The sequence below is a fragment of the Scylla paramamosain genome, chromosome 2, assembly GCF_035594125.1.
Source record: "Scylla paramamosain isolate STU-SP2022 chromosome 2, ASM3559412v1, whole genome shotgun sequence".
Classification (NCBI taxonomy): Eukaryota; Metazoa; Arthropoda; class Malacostraca; order Decapoda; family Portunidae; genus Scylla; species Scylla paramamosain.
Window position 1 is genome coordinate 5,173,386 of NC_087152.1, and position 19,953 is coordinate 5,193,338.

General features: G+C 37.5%; 1 protein-coding gene across 1 annotated transcript; it reads right to left on the reverse strand.

Annotated features, from left to right (window-relative positions):
* Positions 1-154: 154 nt before the first annotated feature.
* Positions 155-18,287, reverse strand: LOC135108971 (lysosomal acid glucosylceramidase-like). The gene is made up of 12 exons (XM_064019887.1): positions 18,058-18,287; positions 16,074-16,280; positions 14,854-15,019; positions 10,163-10,325; positions 8,760-8,920; positions 6,999-7,122; positions 6,740-6,853; positions 4,682-4,826; positions 4,094-4,173; positions 3,432-3,542; positions 2,859-3,034; positions 155-1,486 (listed from the first exon to the last, which is right to left on the reverse strand). The coding sequence occupies exons 1-12, from the start codon at positions 18,131-18,133 to the stop codon at positions 1,375-1,377; spliced, it is 1,635 nt and encodes a 544-aa protein (XP_063875957.1). The 5' UTR covers positions 18,134-18,287; the 3' UTR covers positions 155-1,374.
* Positions 18,288-19,953: the final 1,666 nt, after the last annotated feature.

The window sequence follows — 19,953 nt, forward strand, 5'->3', positions numbered from 1 at the left end:
ACTGTTGACTATAAATTTGTGAATGTCATACCTCCATTTTCAAGACACATGAGTTGACCGTGACCTGTAATTATCCTCACCTCAAATTAAAGGCATAATCATTAAAAATGTTATATCACTCCAGTTACTAAATGGATACATGATAAAAACAACGTATAAAAACTGTTTTAATAACTAAAAGCCTTACTTAAGGCACAGTACAAGTATCACAAAATATTCTTGTGGTCTCTCTGTTACCTCATCTAAGTATTATAACCTATTTGAGATATAAAATACAAATATTTGATTTTAAGGTCTGAAAAAAAAAGTCTCGCTCCCTTGTATTTTGCAGGAATTGCTAATCTTTGAAATTTTTAAGACTTTACCACATCCCCTATGATGCAATGATGGACATAGTACAATGCACCTTAACTGTGTACTGTACATGCAAGGATTTGCATGTATAGTACACAATTACGGCATCAATGTTAAATTTTCTAACGAGTATTTTGTTTAAGTTAATAACCATAACTGCTTAGTTAGTAATATTTACTCTTCCAAATTCTTGATTAAACCTATATAATTCATAATACTTCATAAAGCAGTACACTCTATCATAAACATTGTCATGCAAATCATAAGCACACCAACAAATATAAGTATACTGTCTTGTTTTGACAGGCAACCAATTTGGCATTCTTGTAAGTAACAGTAAATAAAGAAATGAAACAGAATACAGATAGCAATGAACATTGTACAACATATACAAAGTACATACATACTCTACATGTATTGAAGGAGAGCACACACACACACACACACACAAAAAAAAAAAAAAAAAAAAAAGTGCAGCAGAGCACAACTGACTAGATGACAAAAGTCTATAACTCATCATCTTTCCTCTCAAAAAAAGGAAACAGGAAGAAAAAAACATCAGTGCTATCTTTTCAAGGTAAAAACAAAATAAACAAATAAATGAAATGTAAAATAGATTAAATAAACGGTATCCTACAGAACTTAAATATGCTGATTCTGTCACTACAATTTACAGATAAAAAAAAAAAAAAAAAAAAAAAAAAAAAGAATCAGTCACTTCAACTGTCTGAAAAATACTTTGTCTACAAGCGTGCACTTTCATCTCCACCAGGATACATACTATTAACTGCAGTATCTCATGAGAAGACAAACTCAAAAGCTAGTAAACAATCATCTTTAGGTAGCTCTTAAGAGGAAGTTGCTAAGCTGTTTCATCTATTTCAGTATTACTGTGGCCATTAAAATTTGTATGAAAGAAAATATAGGTAATTACTATGACCATTAACAAAAGTTTATGCAAAGGAAAATAAAGGAAAGAGCCACACACCTACTTGAAGCCACTTACAATGTTCTCTCTTCTCAATCCCTTGGAGCTCCCCAGATGACAGAGACCAGTGACCGAGGTTCCATACGCAGCCTCAGACTCCCCAAGCGATGGTCGTGGAGACGTATGCGTACTGAATAATTATCCCTGCATGTGTGTGTGTGTGTGTGTGTGTGTGTGTGTGTGTGTGTGTGTGTGTGTGTGTGTGTGTGTGTGTGTGTGTGTGTGTGTGTGTGTGCGCGCGTAATGGGAGGGTAAAGAAGTAAAGTAAGTTATCATTCAGAGCAATAACCATTTACTATAACAACAAGATCTCCCATTTAATATTATCATTACTCTCACTGTTCACTCTTTTCACATCTCATTAACACCTTGATAGCTAACTTACTTTCTATTGCTCATATCCTAAATATCTAATTTTTATTTCTTGTCCAAATCTCACATATACCTGAGAATTATAGATTGAATCATACTAAAATACTGTCTGTCCTTTTATCATCCTGCCACTTTCCTTCTCTGCAAAGCTCTCTCTCTCTCTCTCTCTCTCTCTCTCTCTCTCTCTCTCTCTCTCTCTCTCTCTCTCTCTCTCTCTCTCTCTCTGTCTCTTTCTCCATGCTCCTGTGTTTTTGTAAGATACAGGAAAGACAAACTTATTCACTTCTCCCACTGATATTCCAATTTGCTAGATCATTAATGTATTCTCTTATCAGCTATTTCATCTTATCACATACAATCAGCAAACATTGACCTCTTGCATAATGGCAGCATACACTACTCAGACAGTACATTTTGTTGAAGGTGTCTCAGCAAGTTTAAAAAATGGGCTGGGACAAATTGACTTATTGGCACACAACACTTGAGATGCCAATAGATCAATTTGTCTCAGCTCATTTTTTACCATTGCTGAGAGGCCTTAAGCAAAACACACTCCCTGAGTAGCATATGCTGTCACTCGCTGACTGTATTACTAGTACTGAGTTTTTTGCTCCAAAAGCATCTGCTAGATTAACTACCTCACATTTTTCCTATTATAATATCATCTTCCTTTTGTGAAAACCTCAATTTGTATTTTAAAACACTGAGAAATTGATCTAAGCTTATCAAAAGAAAGAAAATCTGAGTCAAATGCATGACAACAAACTGAAGGTACAAGACTCTTAGCAATACAACTGTAATGACTGCCATGGGCCAAGTGGAGTTTGGATGAACTCAACTGTCCACTACACATTTGCTTGTATTACTTCCTCACAATGAAAGGGAATTAAGTTCACAGTTTTTTGCATTCTAAGCTAATTTCATTTCAATTTCAATCCAGTCTAGTAAAACAATTCCACCTGCAGACAGGATGCATAGCAATTAGGTAACCCCAATTTCATATCATATTTTCTCACCCCAACTCTAACACCCCAGGTTAAATGTCAATAATACATTTTGATTCCTTGAAGGAAATGTAGACTGCACTTTCAAGAAAGAAAACATATGATCAATAATAGAACCAGGAAATGAGCTTCTGCCTTACCTGTTGAGGAAGGTGACGACAGTAGCATTGTCAGGGCGTACAAAGGCTGTGTGTAAAATGTTAGTGTAGTTAACACTAGGAAAACTAAGCTTTACCCGCACACTTCCTGGAAGCAGCAGCTTGGTGAAGTGTGCCAAGGTGTAGTACATGGGCTGCTTGTACACCTCCCCAGCACTCTGGAGGAAGGCAAAGGGTGTGTTCAAGATATCACCTATACTCATTCTGTGAACATTTTCAGACATTTTCAAAAGCCAGAACCAAACTCATAAGAGATTCAGATGACTTTTCTCATATCTTTCCACTATCTATCACACATTTTGCAAGAATCTTAAAATGTTGGCAAGATAAATATGTCATGGATACACATAACATGATTTCATGGGAGACATGGTGAGAGATACAGGAAACCCGAGAGGATTTTAAAAAGAAGCGGATATAAAGATTGGTATGACTGGAATAATATGGATGATGGTGTAGTAAATGCTAAGAATACACATAATTTCTAAGTAATGATTAACTAATAAAGAATGGTGATATGACCCAACAAGAGTAAATAAATACACACACACTTACAGCATTAACAATAATAGGAGCATCAACATTGTTCTTGACCCAGTTTGGTCCTCCCTTCACATCCAGGGCCAGGTTCCAGTCTATCCAGCCAGTAGACCAGTGTTCTAGACCCTGCCATTAAAATATTAAATTTTGCAACAAACATCAAGGAAATTCAATTTTGCATAATTTCTATCATATGAATTTTTCATTTGATTCTCAATTTGTGAAATATTGAGGACTTTTGAAATATTGATGAATTTTATAGTAAAATTTCCCAATTTGAAATAAACTAATTACTAAAGACTGATGTGAAATTGTGTTCCATATATCATTGCTCTTACGAAGAGGGTTGCTCCATTTGTAAGTGTGCCTACAAGTAGATGATGACTGTTCATCACTTTGTAAGAGCAAATGTACTCACTCCATAGCATTAAAAACTTTATTTATAAGGAACTGTAACAATTGTTGTAGAAGACAGTGAACTGATTCAAATAAATTTTTATATAAAATAAAACATTCAACACATTAGGTTTTTTGCTAATATGAAAATAATTAACTTTATAATGAGTTTAGTCTTGTAAATTTCCTCATGAGAAGTTTTTGTCTATTTTTCAATAATCATAAATATCAGAGTAATATCAGAGAAGGGAAAGTGGTTGCTGTTAGAAATTATAACATACCTCTATGATGTTCGCTGCATAGCTCTCAGCCCGTGGCCAGTACCCCAGCACTACCTTGAGAGGTTGCCACGGCCACTGACCTGCAGCATCACCAACCTCATGTTAATAAATATATGGATAAACATAATGTAGAAAGATTTCATGTGTAACCAACTCATGTATGTGTTGTTGAAGTTGAAATTCATTCCAAATAATGAATGAATAATCACTGATTCTATGATACAATATTATATTGAAGAAATATGGAAATACTATAATCTTAAACATGGCACTAAATCCAATTAAACATGTAAATGTAAATGTAATTAACATTTATATGAAAGAAATGTATTAAACAACCATGCAAGTATTTTATGTTTATAAAATGACAAACATCGAATATGGAATAGTACAAGTCATCCATGAAATCTGAAATTGCTATTCAGAATAAGCTAAGAAGGTGTCAATATCTGACTATAATCAGATCAAGACATTAAGAGCATGACACTTCTGTACCTATATTTGAAGGGAGAAATCCATAATTATTCATCTGAAAATATTAAAGTTCAGTTAATAATATCATTCTACCTGGAAATACTGCTGCCTTACCAGTACAAGCCTCTGAATACAAGATGAAAAGCTGTGGGTGGCGGCTGTGTGTTAAGTCCAGGGTCAAGGGTGGAGTGAACCAGTCTGTATACCAATGCACAGCCACACCAGACACATACTTGGCAGCAGCAGCATTGCTCATCACCTGCAATGTTACCAATTCATGAAGGATTGATTCTGTAACAAATTCAGTTCATTAAAATTTAATCTTAAACTTCCCTGAGGTTTCCTGATGAGCAGGAGTCACTCTTGTGTACATGCATCACCTCTGTACATCCTGAAATGGCTCTGGAAGGGGGCATGAGATCTCACAATTAAGTACAGTCTCTCTAATATTCAACCAGACATAGAAAGGACAGCATACCATTGATAATCTAATGCAAATGGGCCTCATTCCTTCTAATTAGTATTTTCCTTCTTGCTGGAAGTTTGCCTACATTTAACCTGTTCCTAAAAACAGTGACCGTTCTAATCCCTCAAACTACCGTCCTATTGCTTTAATTTCCTGCCTATCTAAAGTTTTTTAATCTATCCTCAACAGGAAGATTCTTAAACATCTATCACTTCACAACCTTCTATCTGATCACCAGTATGGGTTCCGTCAAGGCCGCTCTACTGGTGATCTTCTGGCTTTCCTTACTGAGTCTTGGTCATCCTCTTTTAGAGATTTTGGTGAAACTTTTGCTGTTGCCTTGGACATATCAAAAGCTTTTGATAGAGTCTGGCACAAAGCTTTGATTTCCAAACTACCCTCCTACAGTTTCTATCCTTCTCTCTGTAACTTCATCTCAAGTTTCCTTTCTGACCGTTCTATTGCTGCTGTGGTAGACGGTCACTGTTCTTCTCCTAAATCTATTAACAGTGGTGTTCCTCAGGGTTCTGTCCTGTCACCCACTCTCTTCTTATTATTCATTAATGATCTTCTAAACCAAACTTCTTGTCCTATCCACTCCTACGCTGATGATACCACCCTGCACTTTTCCATGTCTTTTTCATAGACGTCCAACCCTTCAGGAGGTAAACATATCACGCAGGGAAGCCACAGAATGCCTGACTTCTGATCTTTCTAAAATTTCTGATTGGGGCAGAGCAAACTTGGTATTGTTCAATGCCTCAAAAACTCAATTCCTCCATCTATCAACTTGACACAACCTTCCAGACAACTATCCCCTCTTCTTCAATGACACTCAACTGTCCCCCTCTTCTACATTGAACATCCTCGGTCTGTCCTTTACTTATAATCTGAACTGGAAACTTCACATCTCATCTCTGGCTAAAACAGCTTCTATAAGTTAGGTGTTCTGAGACGTTTCCGCCAGTTTTTCTCACCACCCCCCAGCTGCTAACTCAGTACAAGGGCCTTATCCGTCCATGTATGGAGTATGCTTCACATGTCTGGGGGGTTCCACTTATACTGCTCTTCTAGACAGGGTGGAATCAAAAGCTTTTCATCTCATCAACTCTTCTCCTCTAACTGACTGTCTTCAGCCTCTCTCTCACCGCTGCAATGTTGCACATCTAGCTGTCTTCTACTGCTATTTTCATGCTAACTGCTCTTCTGATCTTGCTAACTGCATGCCTCCCCTCCTTCCGCAGCCTCGCTGCACAAGACTTTCTTCTTTCTCTCACCCCTATTCTGTCCACCTCTCTAATGCAAGAGTTAACCAGTATTCTCAATCATTCATCCCTTTCTCTGGTAAACTCTGGAACTCCCTGCCTGCTTCTGTATTTCCACCTTCCTATGACTTGAATTCCTTCAAGAGGGAGGTTTCAAGACACTTATCCACCAATTTTTGACCACTGCTTTGACCCTTTTATGGGACTGGCATTTCAGTGGGCATTTTTTTTTATTGGATTTTTGTTGCCCTTGGCCAGTGTCCTTCCTACATAAAAAAAAAAAATAAATTAAAAAATCTAAAAAAATGTTAAGGTACTGAGCCATAAAGAACAGAATATAACATTTGGTGACACTATAACAATTTGCAGCACATAATCATCAGGCTGCAACAAAAATCCTCCTGAAAGGCAGTGTGAGGCTTCTGTTTCCCTATGACTTACATCATCCACCCATTTGGGCAAAAAGATGCGATTGTCATCAAGCACCATCAGTTTGATGTGACCCAAGCCAGCACTCTCCAGGGTTGGGCCAAGGAACCGCCCCATCCACTCAGCCTGGTGAACACATTAATGGATTTTGGTAAAAGAAACAGAAATGTACACTCCTGCATGCACATGCACAACACACACACAGACACACCCCAAAAAATATCAAACTCGTGCAAGCTGCTATTTTCAAATCATAATAAGCTGTTCCCACCTGTTCCTTGGGGGTCCATCCAACTGCATTAAAACTAAATGATGATTGAAGTCCATCTGTTGGCTCATTTTGGGCAGTGAGTCCCCAAAAACTTATATTGTGTTGACCATAGTTCTGTAGGAACCTAAAGGGAAAGCCTCTGTCAAGCTGCTCACTAAATTCATGCTGTTGGATTCCTTATAGCAAATAGCACATGGTGTGTTGTGTATGTATGCAAGTCAGGTATGAAGAGGAAATTGTAAGCCATGAAGAAAAGGTAGAAAAACAGTATGCACAAAATGGTGTGTGTGTGTGTGTGTGTGTGTGTGTGTGTGTGTGTGTGTGTGTGTGTGTGTGTGTGTGTGTGTGTGTGTGTGTGTGTGTGTGTGTGTGTGTGTGTGTGTGTGTGTGTGTGTGTGTGTGTGTGTGTGTGTGTGTTACAGCTCAGTGTGTTTTCCTTGTTGTGACATAAAGGAAAAGAGCTACTGTTGTTCTGTTCTGTCTTTATATCAGCAATTATTTTATATTCTTAATAATCCTTACATGTACTCGTACATCTATTTCTAGGCTGTTCCAGATTTCCATGCTTCCATATGGAAAATCATGTATTTCAGTATCTGTTTCTTTTCAACTTCCTTCCATGACCTCTTGCATCTCTTTCAGTTCTATACATACAAAACACCTCTATTCACTATGATTACATTTTCCATTTCTTTCTTTTACTGTTGATAAGTTCTGTCTCAAAAGTCTTTCTTATGTTAATTCTACCTTGAGTGCTCTTAATTGTATTTTTTCAGTCTTTCCTATATCCTTTCTGTACAGCTATCAGACCACTGCAGTATCATTCCAACCTTAGGAAAATCACTGAAACACTTAGCTTCTTTATTCTCTCCTTAAACACTTAAACACTCCTTATATTTCCCAATATGTAGTTCTCTGGTGATCCTGTATGATGTCTCTGGCAAATAGTCATCCATAATCATTATACAAAGTCTTTTTCTCCTTCATTCTTGTAATCCATTCTTGTTTGTCTTCTATTACTCAAATTAATTCTTATCATTACATTTCCTGGCATTAACAAGCATTTTTCCATCATTGGCTCCATTAAAAAAAAAGCACATGGACAAGTGAAAACTGCCTAATAACAATATAAGATAATGGTCTAGATTCTTGCTAAACCTCCATTTCTATTCTTCAAGTTATTTATTTTTAATATAATTTTCTAGCAATAAGGTTTCATGATGAAAGGAAGGGAAGATACAAAACAGAAGTCAAAACAAAATTTACGTTTAATATGACTAAGGACTCAGACAGATGAGAGAGAGGGAGAGAGAGAGAGAGAGAGAGAGAGAGAGAGAGAGAGAGAGAGAGAGAGAGAGAGAGAGAGAGAGAGAGAGAGAGAGAGAGAGAGAGAGAGAGAGAGAGAGAGAGAGAGAGAGAGAGAGAGAGAGAGAGAGAGAGAGAGAGAGAGAGAGAGAGAGAGAGAGAGAGAGAGAATCTAGAAAGATTTGTGTATGTTAGAGGCTCTCAAAGAGAAGTGAAAGCTTTTAACTGAGGCCAAATTCATTATCCATAATATAGTAAGCAAGATTGATTCAAATATTCATGAAATTATGAGAAAAGAAACTGTTCGATATACTACTACTACTAAGTGTCCTAAAAATTATTATACACACTATACTAAAAAAAAAATTCAACCGCACTTATCTCTTACACTATGAGAGATGTAACATGGTTAAATATACTTGTTCACATGCTGAGCTAACACATTTCCCTCCTTACCTCACATAGTACTGTGCCCAAGTCTTATAGTACTTCAGTAGCACCTTGCCTTTGCCTGCAATTTTGCCTGAGTCCTTCATCCAGCCAGGTGCACCCCAAGCTGACCCAAAGAGCTTGATAGGTACTGGAGACATGGCCAATGCTTTCTGGATCAGGGGTATCTGGAGAGAGAGAGAGAGAGAGAGAGAGAGAGAGAGAGAGAGAGAGAGAGAGAGAGAGAGAGAGAGAGAGAGAGAGAGAGAGAGAGAGAGAGAGAGAGAGAGAGAGAGAGAGAGAGAGAGAGAGAGAGAGAGAGAGAGAGAGAGAGAGAGAGAGAGAGAGAGAGAGAGAGAGAGAGAGAGAGAGAGAGAGAGAGAGAGAGAGAGAGAGAGAGAGAGAGAGAGAGAGAGAGAGAGAGAGAGAGAGAGAGAGAGAGAGAGAGAGAGAGAGAGAGAGAGAGAGAGAGAGAGAGAGAGAGAGAGAGAGAGAGAGAGAGAGAGAGAGAGAGAGAGAGAGAGAGAGAGAGAGAGAGAGAGAGAGAGAGAGAGAGAGAGAGAGAGAGAGAGAGAGAGAGAGAGAGAGAGAGAGAGAGAGAGAGAGAGAGAGAGAGAGAGAGAGAGAGAGAGAGAGAGAGAGAGAGAATCTTTACCTGCATTTCATTGCCATATAATCATGGCAACCTAGTATTAGTGATATTCATTCATGGATTCTTGCCTACAAGTGTTGGTTCTTCTTAATTATACTTCATTCCTTGTCAATATTTTCAAGATGACTGGTTATTGCCATAATTACTACATCTTAACCTCTTCTCCTATATACAAAGACAATGCTCGTTTCCATGACTGCAACATGCATTGCTTTGTCTCTGAAGCTCCATCCAATTGCTGTAATGAACAGTTTGAGCAAGACACATCATAAGTACTAACACTTGGGTTGGAATTATGTTTATGTGACTTTAAAATAATTCATGAAATAAAAAAAAGTGCATAAAATAGTACCAACTAAAACACCATCCTATAGAAAAACAATTATCAATAACAAGCTGAAGAAGACACATTTTCTATCTGATGGTGTTTTGAACAAGTTTGGAGTTGGAATGTAATCTTGCAAACCGGCAGGAAGACAGGTAAAAACCCTTTTCCATGGCACAAGATCAAGATGTATACACTTTGCACAAAAGATTAGCTCAATTCAGTGCCAAGCTGCATGAGTGGTAAATACACAATAAAATGCAAAAACAAGAATATTAGTTATATATACAGAATTATAAAGAATATATACTCAATGCAGACTCCTCATGTCCTCTTTGGCATCTCATTTAGCCTTCAGTCTTAGTGTGCCTTTATTGGGACAATTCATAATTTTCCAATTCATTTGTTGCATAAATAAATATATACAGAAATGTTTTATCTGTTCTATCTCACCTTGACCTTCAGATCCTCTTTAGCCAATGCAAACTTTGTCAAAAGAGGGTCAGTCTGGCCAGGGGGCAAGTCATCATAGGTGTAAGGGTGGGTGCTGAAGTCAGTGCCTCCCACTGGTACTCGCCCCATGGTGTACTCCAGGCCCTCAGGGGAATAATAAGCCCTGGAAGAAGACAGAATGTTGACAGGTACTGATACCATAACCATTATGACGATTATTGTTATCATCACATTCACACAAAATGTGGGATATCACCGCATCCTGTGATTCCAGTGAGACAGATGATCCCCACAATATATCATAAATGTGTTAGTTTTCTAGTTCAGCTAAATCTATACTAGAAAATAAATCAAAGGGGGTGATATGATATTTTTATCATATTTAATATACTGATATCATGATAATTATGTAGTAGATACTAAATTCACCAATCAGAAACATCCCCATACTGTAACATCACAGTATTTATATACTTGCCAGCACAATGGCAAAGCTTTCTTACCACTCACACATGAACCCATTAATATCACAAATTTCAACACCCACTACAGGCATTCAATGCTCCACAATCAGAAAGGTTAATATCACATGTCCACTAAAAAACTTCTGCTCAGGTAAGACTTTATCTTAAGATGTAGCCACACTAAAATATGGGGCAGGGTTAAACAAAAGTACAATGCAGAAGGGAACTTCAGGTAAATCTTTATGTTATTTTTATTTATATACTTATAATTTCCACACAAAGCTTTAATCTTAACTTGGCAATAAAGCACATGCAGCAAACTTAGAATTTGGTAACAGACAATACATATCTTCAACAAGAATGACAGAGGTAAAGTCAGTTAGAGAGAGAGAGAGAGAGAGAGAGAGAGAGAGAGAGAGAGAGAGAGAGAGAGAGAGAGAGAGAGAGAGAGAGAGAGAGAGAGAGAGAGAGAGAGAGAGAGAGAGAGAGAGAGAGAGAGAGAGAGAGAGAGAGAGAGAGAGAGAGAGAGAGAGAGAGAGAGAGATTTGAAGAATAATTTCGTATGTTTCCTACGAAAACAGAACAGTAATCTTTTCAAGTAATACAGCTAAATACTATTAATACCATTGATGCACAGTGCTAAGAAACTTCTATCTATTTATATACCAGGCCACCAATCCCACACAGGGTGGCCCGAACAGCACACAACAACGATACATAATTTCAAGATGGTTATAAAAATTTTGGGATAAGAGACGGGACAATACGAGAGTAGCTCTCTTCCTTTATGTCACAACTAGGTAAATACACACATACACACACACATCATTCACATTCTTAGGCCCTTCAGGCCCTGTTGGAAAGGGAAAGTTTCATGACCCACCATACTAAACCCTAAGAGTTCAAGTATAGCACAGCTAGCCACACACATCACAACACCATACAATGATTTATGCCTGCCCCTTCATATAGAGTGTTCCCTATCACAACTACTTCAATCCTGAGACCACAATAAATACAAGGTACTTCCTGCAGAATGCCCTGCATGTTAACTGGATCCATATGGCAATGGACCACACTAAGTGCATCCATATCATCTCCCAGTGGTTGACAAGACTGCATAATTTTCATGAACTCACCATTGTTGCTCTCTATTCATCTCTATCATGCACAATTGAGGCACTTAGTGTAGGAAGGGCAAATCTACATTTTTGGCAGTTTTGAGTTAGACTTGCCAGAGCATTCTCCTCGCCATTATCTACATGTTGCCATCAGAATCAAACAGTTTTGCCTTTACAACATGGTCATAAATTCCTTTAAATATAGGGATGCATCTTGACTTAATGCTCAAAACTTTGCCACGTGGGTGGAAGGTGCCAAGAAGAAGCATACTGTAGCAGAGGTGAACCTCACACCCTTGGTAGCCAATGAACAGCGAGGTGCCCTCTGACATCAAGACACACCTTCCTCACAGCCAATCAGATGAGAGCACATCCCACCAAATGCCAGTGGCTTAACTATTAATCCCCTCCATCCACATACCAAATTATCACCTAAACTTTTGATGCTTTTCATAATTTTCTATGAGTACAAGGTCTATATTTGTGTATAGTTATGTTGAAGGAGTAAAGATTTTGTTCTGCTTTAGAGGCATCAGGGGTATTATTAAAACACATGAAGGAAGTGGCAGTACATTGGTAATGCCTCTTTTTGTTTATACCAAAATATTTTTCATGATATGCATGTATTGGTAAATACATGAAGAAAGTAGCAATTTATTGGTAACCCCTGTTTTTGTTTATACCAAAATACTTTCATGATACTCATGTATTAGTAAATACATGAATGAAGTAGCAATTTAATGCTAATGCCTGTTTTTGTTTATACCAAAAGATTATCATGACACATATGTATTGATATGAACAATACTGTTTACAGAATTAGTTGCCAATTTGTCTTAAGGGAAGTGTTCTCGAGTTAATTCATGAATATGACATTTTTGGTCCTCCTAGCCTTAACTTTTTAATCCAAGTCAATAATTGTTTTACAAAGTGTGCAGGGATGCATAATGATTTTTCTCATAGCAATTTCATCAAAATACCTGCTTTAGTTTTGTAGAAAAATAATTAGTATGTGGTGAATTTAGGCCCTTCAAAATTATGTAAATGGCATAAAAACTATGAGGAGATTATTAATTTCCTTTTGCCCACTGATAGGAGACATGCATAAGCATCTTTCCCAGTTAAAGTTTAAATGTAGCAAGAAAAAACAATTTTTGGTGACACTGCAATTTTTTTTTTTTTTTTCCCACTCCAAAAATTGACATTTGAAATTATGGCACATGTTTATTTGAATGAAAGAAGATATGCCTCTACCGACATTGTTGTGAACATTTTGAGACCAAAATTATTAAAATTGCATAATTACCCACTGAGTTATTCTTACTTTTATGCTCCCAAAATTATTTCTAAATAATTGCAATTTTATCTTCTCAAGTGTACTACTTCTTAAAAATGTCATAAATCATTACCGAATTCTATTTTCTATTTACATCTCCCTTCAGCACTTCATGGAAAGTCTGTAGTACAGGTTCAGGTCACTTAAAGGTCACGCTTAGATCACCCATATGACCCAAACGAAGGTGAGGTGCTCTTTGCAATATACAGTTTTCACTAGCCAGGCTCCTGGTTTCCTGTTATTTATATTTAGTGTATATAATACACTGCAAGTTTATTATATGCTCCCTAATACATAAATAACATATTACTTTAGGATATCAGCAGAGCCAACCCACCTCACTGTTGCCAGGATGTCAGGCACGTAAGAAGCCCCCAGGCTTGTAGTCAGGGCTAGTTAGTTTGCGTGTTTTCATTGAAATGCACAACAATGAACTTCCACTACTAACTTGGATGTTTTTATGTTGATCTGGAAGCAAACTATGTCGGAAACTAGCAGCAGAAGTGACGGAAGCAGATGAAGCGAGAGGAGGAGAAGGAGAGGGAGAAACGTGACTCAGCCCAGGGCTAGCCCCACTAGCAGCACTATTTTTCTCTCTTTTCAATTGCTTCTGGCAATTTAGATTGCTCAAAACCTTCCTCTTTGCACTCACAAGAGGCATCTGGATTATATGAGCATAAAAACAACTCAAATAAGCGAATAAAATGGTAAAATAAACAAATAATACAACATGCTTCTTCTCTGTGTCATTCATCGCTTTCACTGGCTCTAGTAGCCACTAGCCAATTGGTGGTGTCCTTGCTGCCACTACACACAACCCAAGTTGTCACACACCAATAAAAAAAAAAGTTTATGAATTAGTCAAAATACGAGGAAAATAAACAGAGAGTCAAATGAGGGCGTGGCAAGAGCAATGGGGCTTTAAATATCCCAGACATTTAAACTCGCTAGACATTTAAAAGGGATGCGTTACGCATCTGGCAAGCATATCACCGAATGCATCATGGTGGCTGGTATGCACACGAATATTTTTTTTTTTACCCAAATTCAAGAATGCTTCCCTTAAATTAACAAATATTGAGACACAGATATCTCAAAACTGCATTTTGTTGGATTCACCCTCACAACACTAAGGGGTTTGCACGTGAATAACTTACTTCAAACACCAATATCTGAAAACCTGATTTTGCTGGATTCATCCTTTGAACACTAGGGTCCTCAGTTGCTCTTGCTTGCTACACAGTCATCCATACCAGGCATGGCCTCTCTCTTAAACTTTCACATGCATATCTGACTGCATCATTCTCTGTACTGCAAAGAAACTTAATCTGTAAAAAATAAATCAATATAAAGGAAGTCCTTGGTTTACAGTGTTCTTGACTTCCACTATTTTGTGGTTACAACACTGGTAGTGCTTGTCCCTGAACATTCCACATTGTTGATTTTTTTTTTACTTTTTTTTTTTTTTTTTCAAGTGCAACACTTATTGAAGGTACCAGCATCCTCTCCAATACACCCATCTCTTACTTTTACACTACACCACATACATACTACACCAAACACAATCTTTTTTCTAAATTAAATAAGGAAAACAAACTAAAATCTATACTATGTATTATGAAGTGAATATAAAGTGAGTTTGGGATGAAAGAGTGAGTGGAGAAGGTGAGTGAGTAAATACATGCAATGTGAATTTAGGATGAAAGAATGTTTGAAGTGTGAGTGAGAGCGAGAAAAAAAATTGAGGTAAACAGGAGAGAAAGGCTTCACCTGAGTACAGTGTCCTGCAGCTCTGGGGGCAAAGAAAGGATGTTGAGTCCTGCTGCATCAGTGAATGCACCACCAAACCCAATAATTTTCTGGTAACCCTCCCCATGCTCCACCTTTACCACCACCACCTCTTCTTCTTCCTCCTCCTCCTCCTCCAACTCACCATCTGTGAACAAGACAATTAATTAGTTGATATTTTTAATTGTTAGTTCTATATTTCTTGTTCTGTATTTGTTACTGTAATATTTAATTCTTATCAAGGTTTATCTTTTAACTTTAACCTTATCTTATACACATGGCAAGAACATAGGATAGCAATGACCATCCAGAGTTAGTAAATAATACTGAGATAAAGACTTTAGGATTATACTACAAATTATGGGAGGTCAATCTAAGATGGTGTTAACAGGGAGATTATAATAAAACAGCACAGCCTGAAGATCTGAACCAAGATCATTATAAAATCAATTCAGCAGTAAACTGTTACATAGATCCAATAAAAGAATTCTTGTTAGCAGAATATATGAAACAAAATACGAGGTTAATGGAAACAATTGAACCTTCATTATTGGATTTGTTTAGCTGAAATGAAAATGAAATGGTTACCCATGCTTCCTGCAAGCTGCTCCCTGATTGGCTGACAGCAAGCAGTATTCCCTCTTTCACTCTGTAAATGCAGTCTAGAAAATATAATCATGTGACTCCCACTGTGACCCACGGGATGGTTCGGACTTGTGCTAATGAGATTGGCAGGCAGGCAACTCACGTGAATTATGTTTCTATGATTGTACCACTCCACTAGAGAGAATCTGACAGCAGCAAGAACCAGTGGTCTTTACTCTTAGTTATAAGTTAAGTAATAGAAAAAAAAAACAATAAGAAAAAAGTGGGTAGACCACTTGGAAAAGCATGAAATGGTGACAGAGATAAGTTGTGGGTGCAAGGAGCATTCATAGATCTAGATCTAAAGATAAATACAACAAATTAACTTTAAAAGATGGAATATTACAAGCTTGACTCAATCCTACAAAAATACAATTAGATAAAGTAAGAAAACACACACACACACACACACACACACACACACACACTACTGCATCCAGAGACAATGTCTTTGTGCAACTTACTACCATGCCTTCTATACCTAGTCTTACTGTTCACATCGAAGTGACCAAAACCAGCTAATATAACAGATATGTAAATAGGAAAACCACACCCACCTGATAAGACATCACTGAAGGTACTGTCACTGAAGAGATCAATAAAATTGTCACTGGTGACCTCCCAGCGGCGACCAGCCTTGTTGGTGGAAATGATGAATGCTGAAGGGAGGATTGGTGGAGTGATATGGGGGAGGGTGTCGCAGTGGCTGGTGTCACACACACACACAATGCTGCCATGGCCATAATCCCGTCCCTGACATTCTCCTGCAATAATCCATTTTTCTCTTAAAAGGAAAATTTTTCAATATTAAAAATATTAAAATGTTGCAAGAGTAAATAAAAGACTATCTGCATGCTACAGAATTTTACTGTAATTCTTGATTCTATTTTATTTGTTTATCTATTATTGTCATCAATATTATCATTCATTCATATTTACATCAGTGATGTCCATGTGGACCAAAGAACACCCCAAAAGTGTAGGCTGCTGACAATGGTACAGTAAAGTAAAACCTTGCTAAGTCAGACTAATTTAGGAAAGATCAATCCAACTTATCCAAACCCAGCAATCATTTAAATTCCTTAACCTTAAGGTGTTCAACAAGCCAACCTGCAGCATGTTGGATGTCCAGGCCACACAATGTTACACCTTCAGCTCTTTCTTGCACATACACTTTGTAGACCGATTCATCAAGGTTTTAGCAATGCACCTTCCTTGCTCTACACAAGTCCTTTCCCTTCCCTTAAGTGTCCCAGTTAACTAATATCTGACTTAAAGTAGTTTGAATTATTGAGGTTTTACTTCTCATTAAAAAGTTTACCTGTCTCAAAGCAGCAATTCTTATGTCCTGATAGCTGGATCTTTCATTCTTAGCATTTTGAAGTCCAGGTATATATCTATGCATTGCAAATTTATTACAATGCTGTAACTTATTTTTTCTTATTTTACCACTTTTTGGAGCATGCCATCATGGGGACCAGCACAGCTGCGCACCTGACAATGTTGTGATGTCTTGTGGAAGGTGGTGTGTGTGTACATATATGTTTGGCAATGCAAATGAGTCTGTGCAAATATGCCATGCTGATTGGAGACCCCCCTCCCGAAAAAAAAAAAAAAAATGCATAATTGATCTGGCCAATAGCAATAGCAAAACATTTGTTTTGTCAGAGAAAGAAAACATGGCTGAATTTGAATCAGTTTGAGGAAGATGTCAATGAGCACTGCTGCATTTCCCAATACTCTGCAAGTATTTTATGAAAATAGTCAAGATTCCCTGCTTTTATGAGAACAGTGTTCTGGCCCGAGTGTGAAGAGTGTGAGGCACCACAGTGAGTGTACTGCAGCTTGCAGGAAAGATAGAAAAGGAAGGTGATGAATTAAGTGCTGCTTGATGGGCGAATAAGTTTTCTTTTATTAACTATCCATGATTTTGTTATTAATTACAAGGAGCACAGCCTTCTGCTAGATTAGGGGGGAATCACAAGGGGCAGTTCCCCTGTCAAGTTAGGTTTGGTTAGGTTAATCTACCAGTTTTGTTATTAACACTTAGCAGTCCATTGGCGTGAGGCCAGTGGATCATTCCCTAGCGAAGGATAAAAGTGAATGGTTGTGAACAGCGACATGTATTACCGTGCGATGGACTTTTTTTTTCTTTTATGTAGCAAGGACACTGGCCAAGGTCAACAAAAATCCAATAAAAAAAAATGCCCACTGAAATGCGTCCCATAAAAGGGTCAAAGCAGTGGTCAAAAATTGATGAATACACCACCAAAGATTCATTAGACACCAAATTTATTTATTCATTTATTTATTTTATTCGTCCGCTATTGCGACAGGAAATTTTCATAACATTTATCCCCCCAACAGTTACTGACTGGATAATAATGCCCGAGGCTGTCATCTTTCACCTCCCTATCGTCTTCCTAAGAGGGGTGCAGTCCGCCATCCAATACCTTTGTTCGCACAAGGCAGATTCGGTAAAACAAGACCAACTGTGAAACAAAATATTGTCGCTCTACTGTAGCGAACACGTAAAAATACCTTTCAGGCCATGACACATAAGTGTGACTTGAGAAAAGAGGTAAAGAATGAGGCAGATCCCTTCCTTCCACCACATTGTTGTCGTCTTGTCTTGTGATTTGAGATACTTCTTGATCTTTTCAACACTTGTGTTGCCATCCAGTGATCACCGATGGATCCACTTCAAACAAAAGTTCAAAACCCATTGGGGAGTTTTGCACCACGTAAAACACATTAATGCTTTCATTTTAAAGTTAATCATGAAACTGTTGTAGCTATGTACGTACGTAGTACATACACGAATATATATATATATATATATATATATATATATATATATATATATATATATATATATATATATATATATATATATATATATATATATATATATATATATATATATATATATATATATATATATATATATATATATATATATATATATATATATATATATATATATATATATATATATATGTCATTTGAAAGACGCGGTGAGTTTTTTTTTTTTTCCGTGGTGTAATTAATTGTAATATTCTTAATTCAAGTATTGCATTGCCTATGCCTCAAGTGGACTTCACTGCCTCTGTTTCATAATTGTTGATATATTTAGTACTCATCTTGAATATTACGTTCCGTACTTTGGAACGCATCCTCCTCTCATAACAACTATTTTCAGAGGCCACTAGAATCATAGAAACACTACTGAAAACCTAATTCTCCTCCACTAAAACCTGTTACAAGTAGTCATGGTAAGATGCTGCGATGTATCTACACTTTTCCTTACAACGTACGGATAAGCCTTTCATAACACACACACACACACACACAGACGACACCCGACAACTCTAGTGCCCAAACGTTTTGCTAAGCAGTTGCGGCTGACTACCAGCTTCTGTTACGAGACGTTGACATATAAAACTGCTGACTGTGTGAGGCAAAGTAAATAAAGCTTCCTTGGAGTGATGCTCTCTCTCTCTCTCTCTCTCTCTCTCTCTCTCTCTCTCTCTGTGTATGTGTGTGTGTGTGTAGAGCAGTGTTGCAAGTGAGAAAAATATAAACGTATCCAAAAACGTATCCAAAATATACAAAACGTATGCAGAGAGATCAAATTTGACTAATAAGTCAGGTGTTCACCATAAATCACTCCGTTATGCTGATGATATTGGCTTTATGGGGCAAATTAATGAAGAGGTCTTTCTGGCCGTCAAGGAAACAATACAATGCAGTTGTCGTTTCAATCATACTATTATTGGGCCCTCGTTAGTCTTCATACCTTTGTTTCATATTCTACATAGCAAAATTTTAGAGATTTTGGTGAAACTTTTGCTGTTGCCTTGGACATATCAAAAGCTTTTGATAGAGTCTGGCACAAAGCTTTGTTTTCCAAACTACCCTCCTACGGTTTCTATCCTTCTCTCTGTAACTTCATCTCAAGTTTCCTTTCCGACCGTTCTATTGCTGGTGTGGTAGACGGTCACTGTTCTTCTCCTAAATCTATTAACAGTGGTGTTCCTCAGGGTTCTGTCCTGTCACCCACTCTCTTCTTATTATTCATTAATGATCTTCTAAACCAAACTTCTTGTCCTATCCACTCCTACGCTGATGATACCACCCTGCACTTTTCCACGTCTTTTCATAGACGTCCAACACTTCAGGAGGTAAAGATTTCACGCAGGGAAGCCACAGAACGCTTCACTTCTGATCTTTCTAAAATTTCTGATTGGGGCAGAGCAAACTTGGTATTGTTCAATGCCTCAAAAACTCAATTCCTCCATCTATCAACTCGACACAACCTTCCAGGCAACTATCCCCTCTTCTTCAATGACACTCAACTGTCCCCCTCTTCTACACTGAACATCCTCGGTGTGTAATTTACTTATAATCTGAACTGGAAACTTCACATCACATCTC